This window comes from Anser brachyrhynchus (genome assembly GCF_964034855.1).
Source record: "Anser brachyrhynchus genome assembly, chromosome: 7".
NCBI classification, from domain to species: Eukaryota; Metazoa; Chordata; class Aves; order Anseriformes; family Anatidae; genus Anser; species Anser brachyrhynchus.
This window is the reverse complement of record NC_137701.1, coordinates 15,163,642-15,177,812: the sequence shown is the minus strand read 5'-3', so window position 1 is coordinate 15,177,812 and position 14,171 is coordinate 15,163,642. Positions and strand designations below refer to the sequence as shown.

The following is a 14,171-nucleotide window of genomic DNA, read 5'->3' as shown; positions in this document are numbered from 1 at the left end:
AGACAACAGTATATAGTTTTAAAACACCTTAAAACAAAGAGAAACTAGTGTTTATAGAAGGATGTGGAAAATGCAATCAGTATTATTAGCTGTTACCTTTGCAGTTTTCTACGAACCAGATCATTCTTATTCTGTTTGCAATTTTGGATATTGAAATAAATATCTCAAAAGGTAAACAAATGAGAACCTGGCAGAGCTAATGGACATTGCTCTTCAGTTAAAGCACTGATTTCATTCAAATGCAATTAAAAGAATGCATTTTGGTAGGTCATCAAAAGTGGCGTGCTGTTTTAAAATTATTGTTGTTAACCAGGTTGTATGTATGGAACCAACTTCAGATCTGCATTTAGAAGCCAGTTAAGGTCATAGGAACACAAATGTTGAGAAAATGGCTCAGAATTCTATAGGCTTTTCGGTGCTACTGGACTTTAACAATAATGTAACAAACCATCTCTTGAAGAGGACTTTGCAGAAAGAAAAATGTCATAGGTTTAGGAAAACCTATAATGTGTATGGCTGTAATTGTCTTTGGGATCAAGGGCCAGGAGATGTTTTAAACTTTTCCTAGCTCATGTCATTAACAACTTCATAGTACTGTCAGTTTAGATACCTGTTTTCCAAGGCCACTCTGCAGAACAAATTTTTAGAAATGAACACAGCACATAGTTTTCTTGGTTTAAATAATTTTCAAATTTCTTCTTGAGGTCTGCAAGTAGGGAATGAAACAAAATCAGTTATTAAGTGATAGGGACACAGTGGGACTGAACTGAAAATTAGATTGTTTTATTCTTTGTGACAAGAAAGGCTTTTAGCAAGGTCATTCCTCTTACAAAGTTTTACACCAAATCTGGGGTGATGTGTTTGTGGGGAAGGTGAATTGTGACATAAGGAAAGATGAGGACAGGAGGGAATATTAACTTATTTGACTGGTTTTGTAGAAACCTCTTAGGATTCAAGAATGTTTGCTGTGGAGCTGACTGGGAACATCCTGTGATCTGTGATGGTGATGGAGCTGGGAAAATGGTAACACATGGTTGAGGTGGTAGTTCCTTACACAGCTTTAGTCTAAGTTTGAAGCAAGTTGATCTGTTAATGTACTTGCACTATTGAAGTATTAGAGGTAGAAAATAGCAATTAAGTTAATGTTTCTGCTTTGAGAAAGTACAGACGATAAAGAAGTCTTAATCTCAAAATAGTTTTAAGAACACTTTGTTTTAAATCTTTTCTCCATCAATATTCTCAACCAGTGAATAATGACAGATTAGGCTAGGAACTTGTGGTTTAACCATAGGAGTGTGGAAGAAGTATTAATAACATGCAGGAGATGTGTAGTGGGTGAGTTGGATCAGTTTTAGCCCTGTACAGTTTCACTGGAACAGAGGTGAGAGCGAGGTAGAGAGAAGGACAACAGAAGTGTAAAAAAAAGCAGTGGTGGCCTCAATTAGTAGTGTCACCTTCAGGAATGAGGGACTGTTGTGCCAATAGAAGAAAATGAAGTGTGTATCTCTGTCAGTAGCAATGAATGCAAGCTTAGGCATTTGTATTCTCATTTCTGCATACTGACATACCAGGTGGAGACCAGTGATAAGTGGTGTCCATCAGGGGTCTGTACTGGGATGGGTACTGTTTAATATTTTCACTGGTGACATGGATACTGGGGTGGAGTGCACCCTCGGCAAGCCTGTGGATGACACCAAGCTGAGTGGATTTACCTTTGTTACCACGTGAATAAAAGTTTTCCTTAATCCTCGTGCAAGTTTTCTGCTAGCTTTACTGCTGTTCAACACTGAAGTGAACAGGAGCCTATCAAGGACTTAAAACCTTTCAGGAATGCGTAGGTGTTGGATATCCAGGAGACTGCAGAACTGGAGAGATGGGCCCCTTCTGTAAAGTTTTGCCATCACTAGGGAGGGGAATAGAGAGAATTATTGAAGGAAAAGATTTTAAGACTGTGCAAGGTTTTCCTTCCTAATATGCACAGTTTATTGCTTCAGTAGATTTTAATAACAGGTCTTTGGTCTTTGTACACGGTACTACAATGAAACCCCAGAACAGCTAACAGCGTTTTCTAAGTGATGGTTGTGAGCCAGCATTTGACACAATCTCTGTGAGTAATTTATGCCACTCCTCGAAGGGGAAATGCTTCACCAAGGAAATAAATATGGCAGGAGAATTATGTCATTGGCAGTGTCGTTGACTAAAATTAATTGCTGATGCAGTGCCTTCATTATGCTGAAAGGGCTGGGTATGGATACAGTGCATTGGAAAAAGCAGTGAACATTTTGTTGCCTTGCTTTATTTTCATGTGTTGTTTATACCACAGAAATTGGCAGATTCTAAAAAGGACAGAAGCATCATTTGTGTGTATGGTTTGGGAATACAGCCCTTCTTAATTGATTAATTGTAAGAAATTTTGTAGTGCACTTCATACAGATTGATAATGGAAAATCGTTCTCCAGGCAATTCCTTGATGTTTTAGGCACTTTTTTTTTCCTCCCCCATTTGTTATAATTTAAAAATAATAATAAAAAAATCCTAGTTTGCTTCTTTTGTGAGTGCAGAACTGCAGTTGGTCTTCAAACATATGTCTCAGTTTGTTCAACAGAAATGCAATTAACTTCCACGCATTTAGAAGACTTTAAGTAGCTATTGGGCAATGTGGCAAATCTAATCATTCAAAAATGAGGCACTGAGTTGAAGACTAGTGCCCTGTATCTTGTGAATAGTAGTGAGTCCTTGTTTGGGGAAAAATGATATAATTGCACAGAGATTGTACTGGGAGAAAAGAAGAAAATTGATTATCACAGCTGGCAGCAGCATTGCTTTGCACTTCTCTAAACAATAGTTCAGAACAAGTTTGACCTTTAGGTAAACTTGGACAGTATTTAGATGCAAACTGTTTCTGAGGCAGTGCGGAGGATCTGTTGTGTACTAAACCATTGAAAATCACGCAATTGAAATAAAATTGCTACACTAGTTATATTGAGTGGGGTACAGAAATGGCGATCAAAAGATTAAGTGGAAGGATATGGATGTTTTGTGGTTGCTTTTACTGTTGCTGAATAGTACTACTTAGTTTCTTAAAGCAAAATGGCATTCAGGAATATTACCATAGGACATTCTAATACAACTGATTATTCCCGACATACAGTTTTTTAACCTTTTGTTTTGGTTGTTGGCATGGGAAAAAAGTATCAGTTGTTTGCTATGAGCTGGAGAGACTTGTTTGTCTTAGTAATACTTCATTTTACATAATCTGTGATTTTGCTAGTCACCCAAATGTCTGTGCTTTTCTTAAATAGCTGTAGAACTTCAGTCACTTTCATTTCAGTAATTACTTCAAGTACTGACAATGAGTATCTAACTGGCTTCTGTGATAAAAATGCGGTTCATAAATTATAGGTGTTAGTTTTAAAAGAGATAGCATGTTTTATGCTCACAAACACTGATAACTTCATGAACTAACATACCCGGAGTTTCAAGGACATTTAAAAATGTAACCTATTTGTTTGATTTACAAGTTAAGGAGAAGGTTCTTCTTTGTGAATGTATTTACTCTCTTGCACTGATCCTTCCAAGATTTTTTTATTTAAATACATTGCATGCATCAATTCTAGCCTAAGAATACATAGTCTTTATAGCGTTCCCATAAAAATAGTTGCAGTTGAAATTTTGTTATAAACGTTTTCCTGATATACTGCAGTCTGGCACTGAGCATTCCCAAGTGTGATCCTCTTGAGCTGAAATTGTTCATAGTTAGTTGCAATGTAATTACTTTTTGATGTTGCAATAAAAAAAAAGATTTTTTTTTTTTTACTTTAGTGTTAAAGGTAGACAGTATATTTTCCCTGTTTAAAATATTTCAGGTGCCTTTCTGCAAAGAAAAAACAACACTAGAATAAACTTAAAGAAATTTCCATTTAGCTGGTACTTTTTTTCCAAAACCAGGAAGGACAGCCAGAGAAATACTACTTCTGTTGTAACTGAACAATTGCATCAATCTTGAACATCATGCAGAGAAGTATTTTCAAATACCATTTTGTGGAACAAGACATGTTAATGTACTTCCTATATAAAGTCTTCAGTTACAAAATTTTCAACTTATGCATACATAAGGTAGTTGAAGGAAATGAGTAATTATCTCCCATTAGCCTTTTCCTTCTTTTCTGTCATCTTTTCTTTGTTCCCAGAGGAAAAGGGATACTAATGAGTGGAAGTCTCATCCAGCAGACTTGTCTGTGCCACTCGTTCAGTCTAATGAAAGGTGACCATCCTCAAAGTCACTGCCCAAGGGTAATACCTCCTGAAATGAAAATTACCTTATGGAAGGCTCAAACTATTATATAAATCTTTAATTTTCTTCTCTCCCAATTTTTGTGTGTGTGTTTAAATGCATAATGCTATCCTTGTTTTCTATTCTACTATTCTATTCTACTATTCTACTATTTCTATTCTACTATTTTTCATTTTCTAACCATTTTATTCTTTCTTTGTTCCTCCAGTGTTAAAATCTAGTTTTTATGTGTGAAGGTAGTGTGTAAAGTATGATTAAGTCAGATGGTTAAAAATATAAAACTTAGTTTCAGGCAGAGGCAATCATCAACATAGTTTAAAAAAATGCTGTGAACCTTGGTATCTATTATTTTTCAAGCTCCCATGTAGCGTAACATAGCCTACTCCAAGTAATCATTATGTATTATAGTGGTTGACATTAGGGACTATTTTAATTAAAGTTGCATATACGTTTCCATTATGATTCCTTGTTTTCACACAATCATAACTTGTCAAAATGTTAACCTTTGGCGGTAAAGTTTTCCGTGACAACTCTATGTTCTCCTTGGAGGTAAATTTGGGGGGAAGGAGGAACAAAAAAGATTTTGAACTGTCCTTGTACAATATCCTTTTCTGGTCATTTTGAGTTACAGGATCAGTTAAACTGCATAGCAAGGATATGAATAGTTACCATCATTTCCAGGTACTACAAAAACCTAGAAGAAAAGCTAAAGACTAAGAAAAAAAAAGCTAAAGAAAAGCTAAAAGACTAAGGAGTACGTAACCACCATTAATTTTTACTAGCCTCACTGATATTTTGCCTTGCAGTATCTCTGCATAACATGCCAAAGTCTTACTTTAATCTTACTTTATTTGCATCTGTCTCTCTCAACATCATTAAACTATGTCAATTTTACTGATGAGGAAATGGTTGACAGTCAGCTTAGAAAGGTGGAGAAGAGATACAACAGTCAGGTGTTGATTCATGACTCCAGTTGTGGATTCCATGAATCCAGTCTGGTACTGGATTTGGGCTTTAAAAAAAAAAAAAAAGAAAGCTTTCCTAAAAGTGAGGCAACATAAAAGAACATTTACTATGATATTTTTTCCTAGGAATGGCTGCTAAATGTCAATAACTACTGCACAGCTTTTCCCTGGATAGAAAATAGCATCTCCCTGTACCATTACAGATAACCCTGTATGCAAAGTTTTTATGGTGATCACTATATAAAGCTTGTGTATGTTCATATTTATAGTGTTGCTGGTATGACTTGACAATTTATTTTATCATATAAAGAAATCACATTTTAAGGCATAATATAAGGGAGTGCTTGGGCAGACAGTGAAGGATAAGCTTTCAAGCCTAACATTCATTTCCTGTGCTTGTTTTATCATCCCTTACATTACATTAGCACCATTTCTTTGCATGGAATTCATTTTAAGAAATAGTGATTGGTTCTTCCACTCAGCCCTCTGGGAAAGTGTTTTAATTATTTTCATGAGATATATGATAATAAACTGAACTACAGTGACTAAAGAAAAATCACAATTTTTGTTACATTCAGAAATTGTTCTCTAGTCTGCAAACTGTTACTACTGCAAACATCTTTCTTTATAAGATGTGAAATTCTACACAGGTATGATTAGCAGATAAAAATAAATCATAACATAAAAAAAATGCAAGCCTTCCAAAAGATCGTCTTTTTGGAGACCTCATTGTCTGCAGATGGTCCTGTGAGTCAGTGAGATGTCTTGCAGTTGGGAAGGTTTCCACATCTGGATTCTTTTTACCAATTGAGGTCTTTGATCTGAAAATGTTACAACTCTCCTATGCCCCATAATTTGTCTGGCAAGATGAGTTATTTACAAATGCAATTGCTCTTCTGACAACTCGGTTTTGAGTGTGTAAGTGCGGAGGTCCTGATCTGTAATCCACAAGGACTGCTGGTAGTTTTTTATTGGTTTCAGTGGGCTTTGATTCAGGTATGCGGACTTTGAAGCACCCCAGATGGATTGGGGGGATGGGAAGGAATTTTTACAAATGATTGTAATTTAAAGATTTAGGATGCTGCGCGTCTGAAATTATTTGACAGTGTTTCAAAGGCTTGTGAATTTAAATAAGTTTCTGATCTTTGTGTCTTTTCTTTTATTCCCCCAGTGGCAGATGAAAGCAAAGTTGGTTCATTGGCTGGATGCAAATCAGGTAAACTGTTCTTCTACTTTGGAGGAAGAGACAGCAACTTTAAAGTAGTATGGGCAGTAAATGAAATCAGCCTACAGAAACTGTGGGGACTAGCTTTGCAAATTAAGGTATTACTTTGTATGGCCTGACTTCAGCTTGTGCAACGATGAATTAGGGATTGCGGTGTGCCAGGCAGGGTATGTAGCTGAGTCATTTGCAGGAAGAACTATAACTTTTTTTTTCAGTAAAGGTGCTGGAAACAGAAGATGAGGGTTCAAATCAGGGCAAGTTCAACATGTCTTGTGGAGTGTGGAGACTTAAGCAATATAAATTTTGAAAAACATAAATATTACTTTTTCTCCTTGCTCTGAGTTTCACTTCTACTACCAGAAATATTGAAGATAATACAAAAAATATTCTACAATTTAAAAAAAGGTCATAGTTCCTTTCATTGTGTTTGTGTAGTAGATTATTTTAAAACTTTTTAGGCCATCATAATAAAAAATTAGAAAAAAAGGTCCATACTGCTGTCATTACTGTACCTGCACAAACCACACCATGGTACTGTACAACTTGCAGTTCTTGTATTATAAAAATTTCAAGGAAACGTCATATAAGACTGCAGTTTTTCACAAGACACAGATAAGCTGACATGAGAAACCTTGAAAACTTTCTAGAAAACTCAAGTTATTCAGCAATCTCTTCTAATGTTAGAAAGCCCCGAAGTTTCTGGCTGCCCCTTTGCTGCATTATTGCATGTTGCCTTTTTCCACTCCTTTGATAGAACTGAAAAGCTGAATTCATGTGAAGGAAGGTCGAATATGAGATTCCTGGTTGTTTATCGTATTCCTTCTCTGTACAACTGTGTGTCCTCCTTTGGTTCTGTTATCTTGTAGTTCTCTGGTGTGGATTTTCCTTATCTGAGGACCTTTTCCTGAACTTAAAATAGACAAATTCTTTCTACATTCTTTTGGCTTCTTTCCTTAGTATGTGAACCTCTTGGCTTCCCTTTCTGAATAAAGGGGTAGTTCATATGTCTTGTAACTCCTGGGGGAAGAAACTTCTTTCAACTTTTTGTTTTGGGAATGTGAAAGCTTCAAAGAAATGATCTTCTCAACTAGGAGAAGCTAAGGGCATTGCCCTTGTTTTTTTTTCCTATGCAGAAAAACGACTATAAACATGCAATATCATGCAGTTTTCCAAAGATCAGTGGAATTTACTGCTATCAAAGAATTTTGGAAGGAAACCTGGTGAGATCACAGCTCTTTGGCAGTCAGTTGTTACAGATATGTTAAGCTTCGTATCATTTTTAACAGCATTTGATCTTTCTTCTGCACATTTCTCCAGATCATTGAAAACACCAGCTTCCAAATTTTTCTGTTTGAAGACACCTAATAATTTTATATGAAAATGTGGGCCCGTGCTTACTGACTTCTGGCTTGTTTGCGTTACTTACCCCTCATAGACCTCTTGAATGTAGCTAAGATCTTTTTTCAATAGGCTGAAATCAATGATCACCTAAGCAATAGAGCCAAAATATCCTACAGTTTGTGACTATTTTTTTATTATTCTTTATTATTATTCTCCTTTAGAATGAAAGGAGCTAGCTACTTCTGAGAAGGATAGAGTGTGAATGATTTTCTTGGTTCTGTCCACTTTAAATACTATTCAAATACTGTTGAAAAGCGTGTGTTGCGCCTCCCCTCTCCCCCATGTTCCATTTCCTATCCCTTCAAAATACGAAATCAAGATGTACTTTAAACTTTCTTGTTGTTCATTTAAAGTATTTATTTTAAAAATTGTTCAAGAACATTAAGTTCTCTTTACCTCATCCCTATTTTTACTGTACAGTTTTTGGAATTTTATATTATATATGCATGTTGGTGGCATTCCATCACATTGCAGAACTATTGTTTTAACATTTTTCATTCCTAACAATTTTCCTTGCCTTCCTGTAGGTACCTTTTTTTAAGAAAGCTCTAAGGGAGGTATTGCAGTTTCTTGTGCTGGGAGCAAAACACTTTATTTCTCATTACATAAAGAAGAGTTTGCATCCCATTCTTGATGACTTAAGGAAATTAAACATATTTCTCTACAGAATTAATTATCACCTACTGACAATCAATGCAATTATCCCTTCTCTCCTTCGACATGACTTGTTCTATGAAATACACAGTTGAGTAATTCTCTCTAGGGAAATAACCTTTCTGTTCCTTCTGGGGCAGTGGCTCTTGAAGCATTTAGTCTCAGCTTTTGGTTATAGTTACTGTATTCCTTGCATATTACATGTTACTGAGCAGCAGCTCAGGAGTTGGTAGCACGTATTAATTTCAAAAAGTGTTATCACAACTCTGCAGAAGACCAAGGCATTAAAAGGATCTGTAGTTGTAGCCCCATCTTTCCTTCTTTTTATATATTGCACCAACAAGCAGCAGTTCCATATTTTTTCCCCGTAAAAAATAGATCTGATTTTAGAAGCATGTCTGGACGCAGCCCGAACTTGTAAACATTTTCTTTGGGAAGATGGCTGGAGAATTGTTCTTGTATTTCACCTTCACAGAAAGAAGAAATACAGTAGAAAAGCATCGGTGAATTCTGGTTCCCATAGCTGGCCTGTCCTTTCAGAAGATGAAGACTCCTGCAAAACTCACAGATGTTCTTAGTGTTGCTAACGCTTTACATATTACTGTTGGAAAATGCACTGGAATGCTGTGTTGATGTGGCCTACTTCCCCTTACTGGAAAAGACCAGAGTTCAATCAAAGTGTGTGTGGAAGGCATCCTGTCTTCCTGAATCCTGTAAGGAGGATTTTTCTTTCCCCTGTAATCTACCTGTGTGCTTAGCAATGGTGAATCTGCATTTCCTACACACAACTCCAGTAATGAGAATGAGAAGCAGACAAGTGGTGCCTCTATATTACAGAAAACTTACAGAAATGAAAAATCAGTGAATATTAGTTCTGTTTTTCATGAACTCTTAGCATTTTAGAAAAGCAATTACAGGACAGCTAGCAAAGGGCAGGATTGTTTTTTCATCACGCGTAATCTGATTTATATCAAATACTGGAAGAGAATACTGAATTCTTCACAGCTATTTTCTTTTCCAAAATTCTTTTCTTGTTCTGAATTACTGCTTAGGACACTTTTAATATGTATTGACTGTCTGCTGAGGTCTCTGCTGACACAGCTCTTTCATATGATGCAGTGCTGGAGAAAAGCTGATGAGTCTTTCTTTATGAGCTCTGACATATTAATTAGCAAAATGGGCAAAAAAGCTTTCCTATTTTTATTTTAATGTCTCTAGACCATGCTTTTGGCTCAGAGTATATTTGGAGACAGTTCTGAGACAAGATGAGTTGAAGATCTTATTTTCTTGCTGGCTGCTATGCATGTCACTGGGCTACAGGTTGGTACAGGTATGACTGAATGATGTATGATAGCTCCATCACCAAGCCGAGTCCTTGGCTACTTTGAATTAATGCTGTATGGCAAGGAATAGGGTTAGGATCTGAGTTGGAAAAGGCCCAGTGGGGTATTTTGAAGCGTGCATCTGGTCAAATTTTTTCCCTTGTAAATTTTGCTGCCACTGTGGTTACCCTGCTTGTGGTTCACTCTGTGGGTAGGATTGGTGTTCTGGGAAGGAAGGTTTGAGGAGGTGGGTATGTAGCTTAATCTTGCAAGTTCAGGCCTTTGATGAGGGTTGAGTGCCAACTCTCTGGTAGGCTCCTCTGGTAGTCAGTCACTGGTGCTTCGTACGGTAACTGAGTTGTTGTTCAGATGGGATTCAGATTAGGACTGGAGTTTGCTTGGAATAAAGTAGGTTAAAGGTCTCGGTGCATCTTTGCGTCCTTTAATGACAGGAATCATTCTGTACTAGATATATCTTACTGTGGTTTCATTAAGGTTAGGATGACAATTAAGATAGCATGGTTTAGGACAGCAGTGGTAGAAAAGTTAGGGTTATTGCTAAATTTTATATGACCCACTGGGATTGGGTATGGAAAGTGCAATGGATTAAGCCTCATCCTTACCTTCAGGAAAGGCTCTCCTGACTATTGCGAAAGCTGTGGTTGTATTGGTAAATGAAATAAATTTGTGGCACTGAGGTTGTACCCAAACAAGTATAGAACTAAATCTTCCCTTTGACTTTAAGACAGGATGATCCCCATCTGTGTTCTGAGCCTCCATTGCAGGATGGCTCTGGGTTACCATTGAACATTGTGCCTGACATATTTGAACACCAGAACCATTTTTCAGAAGTGTTTGTGAGAGTAGAAGAGCTGTTATAAAACTTATATACTGTAGATTATTCCATTCTAGTAACCGTAGGTATGCCTTGTCACCGGTAAGTTTGCAAATATAAAAACAACATGATTTTAAGAACTGGATATTTTTCACAGGGACAGGATAGGGTCTGGTGCAATCGGGATCTAGCATGTTGAAGATTGTTCTGATAAAAGTATGAGTAAGTGCTAGGCTAAGCTTATTGCTGAAATTTGAGTTCAGATTTAGAAAGGAAGGCAAAACTGGAGAAATTTTCTTTTTAAACCAGAAGGATCATGCGAAGTTTGAGCTGGTGGGACACAAAATTAGGTGGTTTATGCATACTTATGTTGCACAAAATGCTTTCTTTTAACCAAGGATTTTGCTCGGTGCTAGTGGTGAGAATAGGAGGGACTACAGAAAGCTGAGTGGATGGGCATGGGCAAGTTTGGATAGAATGAGACCAGTGCCATTGTAGCAAGTTTGGCTTCTGTTTGGCTTTTGATTTCCAGGTAACACAATTATGTCAGAGTGTCTAAGGAAGTGGCATTCTCCTCTCCTCTTGACAAATCTCATAATTTTATTAAATAAGCCTTCTCACAGCTCTCAATGTCATTACAGCTGAGCTTTTCAAAGGAGGCATTGGGTTTAATACAAAGTTCACGAAGATTTATATAGTAACTACATCTATCCCCACCACAGTCAAAGAGACTTGTGGAAATGGCTGAGCTGCCTGGCATATGCAAGTGAAGTGCCTATGCAGACATGGACCATGCCGCTAACTGAAAGTTTGTGGCACACAGAATCTGACAATTGCCTTTGTATTTGTGAGAGGAGAAAAAGGCTGATTTTAGTTCATTTCATTTCTCTTTGATAATAAGAGTATGATATATAGCTATGTCTATCATTCTTGTAAGTGTGAATGAGGAATAGCCTGCTTTGCAGACTGCAGTATACCTTAGCAGGTATACTAAACCTAACCCACAAGTGTTGGTTTGGGTACTGGAGGCAAGCAAACTGTGGCAGCTCCGGAAGCTGAACAAAGTGATTTTCCCTTAATTCAACCAATGTGGAGCTCTGCGCTATTTCAGCTTGACTGACACAAAACTAACACAACTATCTTTCTGTGATGGTTCAGTGCAGTGGGTTACCCATATACCATGTTCCTCTAAGATTTGAATCTTAAGGTATGCATTAAGCTTGCTGATCTATTGCTGGAAATATTTTTCAAAAGAATTTCATTCTTTTATTTTTGGCTTCTCTTCATAGATGATTATTTTCTGCTGTATCTATTATTAGTAGTAATTATGATTATATTTCAAGCAAAGCATTCTTCTGGTCTGTGTATTTCCAAAGTAGTTGTTGACATCTGAGAACCTGTATTCACTTATGCAGCCAAGGAACAAAAAATAAGATTCCTTTTCCCTGCACATCAGTTGCGGAATTAATGTTTTCTTTTGTACTTATAATTGGTAAGGTCTGAAGTCAAAGATGTTACATAGAATCTATTATGTAGTTGTGGGTTATAAGTATTTGTTAGAGTTAAAATGCTTAGCTTTTACTCAATTTCTGACTACTCATCTTTTTTTGTCTTCTTTTCAAACACAATGTGTCTAATGAAACCAGGAAGATAACATTAATGTACTTAGTACTCTATGCCAATATGGCTTTACTACCCTTTCTTTAGTGGACTTGATTTTTATTTTTTATGTATATAATGATTTCCATGTTACGGATTGTTCTAATCTACGTTGGCTAGTGCTGGGAGTGGTGGTGACTCTTAAGAGGTAGAATTTGAGAAAACTTTTTCATCTAGTGTTTACAGTGTTAGGGTTAAAGTATAAATGTTTAGTAGGAAAAATGTTTGTTTGTCTGTTGGAACTTTGTGTAGTTTAACCTGTCAGAGATAAGAAAGCATATTGAAATGAGATGAAAACAGCATTAGAATTCTTGTTGAGTTCTTGTATTTTCTGATCTAGGAAGAGAAGCTCAAACTGGACACTCCAGATATCAGTTATTTTTAAGAGGCTATTGAAAAGGGGACTGATACAGCAACCTCTCTTGTCAAATTGTACGTACTCCTGCATGAGAAGTTGGATTTTTCATTGACTCAGGAAAAGGAAGGCTGAACGCTTCAGTTGTTGTACTTCAAACAATTATTCCAAATTAACAGAATTTGTTGTATCATTGGATTTGAGTCAAGAGCAGTTTGTTTTTTGGAATACATTCTGAATGCCAGGCTGGCTGTCTTTGCAGTCTCTCTTGCCTGCCAGGTCTGTGTGGCTGATAAACAGCTCTCAAGGATAACCTAGTTAGATGGTTTTCTTCTGTGGAAGGAAACTAGCTATCACTTCTACTCTGAGAGGAATGGTTTTGTGCCCCCAGTAACTCAGCAGCTGTAAGTCTTCTTCTGATATTTTTTATTTGTTTTTGAAGACTTTATTAGCTGTGTGATGATGATTGTTGTGACCCCTTTTATGTTAGGTCCTGAGAAAGTCAACTGTTGATACAAAAAATACAGAAGTAAAAAAATCCCTCATTTGAGGGTGCAGTTTGATGTTACAGCATTAATCTAAAAGCTTGCTGATGTCCAAAGAGGCTTATTTAGTCACCTTCCCACCTACCTTCAGCTGCCTGGTTCCCATTATTTCTTTTATTCAAGTCCTACAGCTTAGCTGTTGAGAGCACTAAACCAGCAAAAAAATCATACAAGAAAGAAAAAGTGGGCTTACCTCCCTGAACCACTCTTCTGAGAGAGGCAAGCTCTCGTGTCAGCAGAAGGGAAACTGCAAATGGATGGACATGGGAATTGTGCCTTTCAGAGGCACCTGGCTAGTAGATCAATTTATCTGACATGTTAAGCCATACCCTTAAAAATTTCAAATGCCAAATTTACACTGATTTAAAAAAATAATAATACAGAGAGGTGGTATTTTACTCACCATGGATACAATTACTTTCTCAGTAGTGCCAGGAACAGGGAATACAAAATGTCAATAAACCTCTGCAAAAGGAAGAGCATCCTTGCTGTCTCATCCTTGAATTGCAAGAATCTTCTCAAATCATTTATTCTTTTCAATTTTATGAATTATCTTTGTGTTCTGTGACTGACTCTTAGTGTGCATTGAGTTAAGATACGGAGGAGTAGTGCCCGTTGATCTTTCTTTGAACTGCAGTCATTAAAATGAATAGATCTGAGCTGCTGCCTGCAGCAACAAACTTGCAGGAGAAACCTGTTTCCCCCAATGTTCATGTGTGAGATTTAGGATCTAGAGCAGGGCTGAACGTAGAACAACTGCAGCAAGGTTACAAAGCCAAGGGTCTGTTATTAAAGGTTTTATAACATAGCATAGTTGATTTAATGTTTTCCTGTCTCCAAATGAGGAGTCTCATGATACCTTTGTATTCATAAATGCCTGGCCATGTGTTCCTGCCCCTTTCCCCCCTGTGTAAGC

General features: G+C 36.9%; 1 protein-coding gene across 9 annotated transcripts in view; it reads left to right on the top strand.

Moving 5' to 3' along the window:
• Positions 1–14,171, top strand: part of PARD3B (par-3 family cell polarity regulator beta) — a 538,356-nt gene that overhangs the window by 359,368 nt on the left and 164,817 nt on the right. For 8 of the 9 annotated variants that reach the window (XM_080600336.1, XM_080600334.1, XM_080600337.1 and 5 more), the window contains one exon: positions 6,431–6,475. The exons of the other annotated variant lie outside the window; for it this stretch is intronic. In XM_080600336.1, the coding sequence (XP_080456462.1) occupies positions 6,431–6,475 (45 nt within the window). The remainder of the gene's footprint in view (positions 1–6,430; positions 6,476–14,171) is intronic. 9 annotated transcript variants of the gene reach the window in all.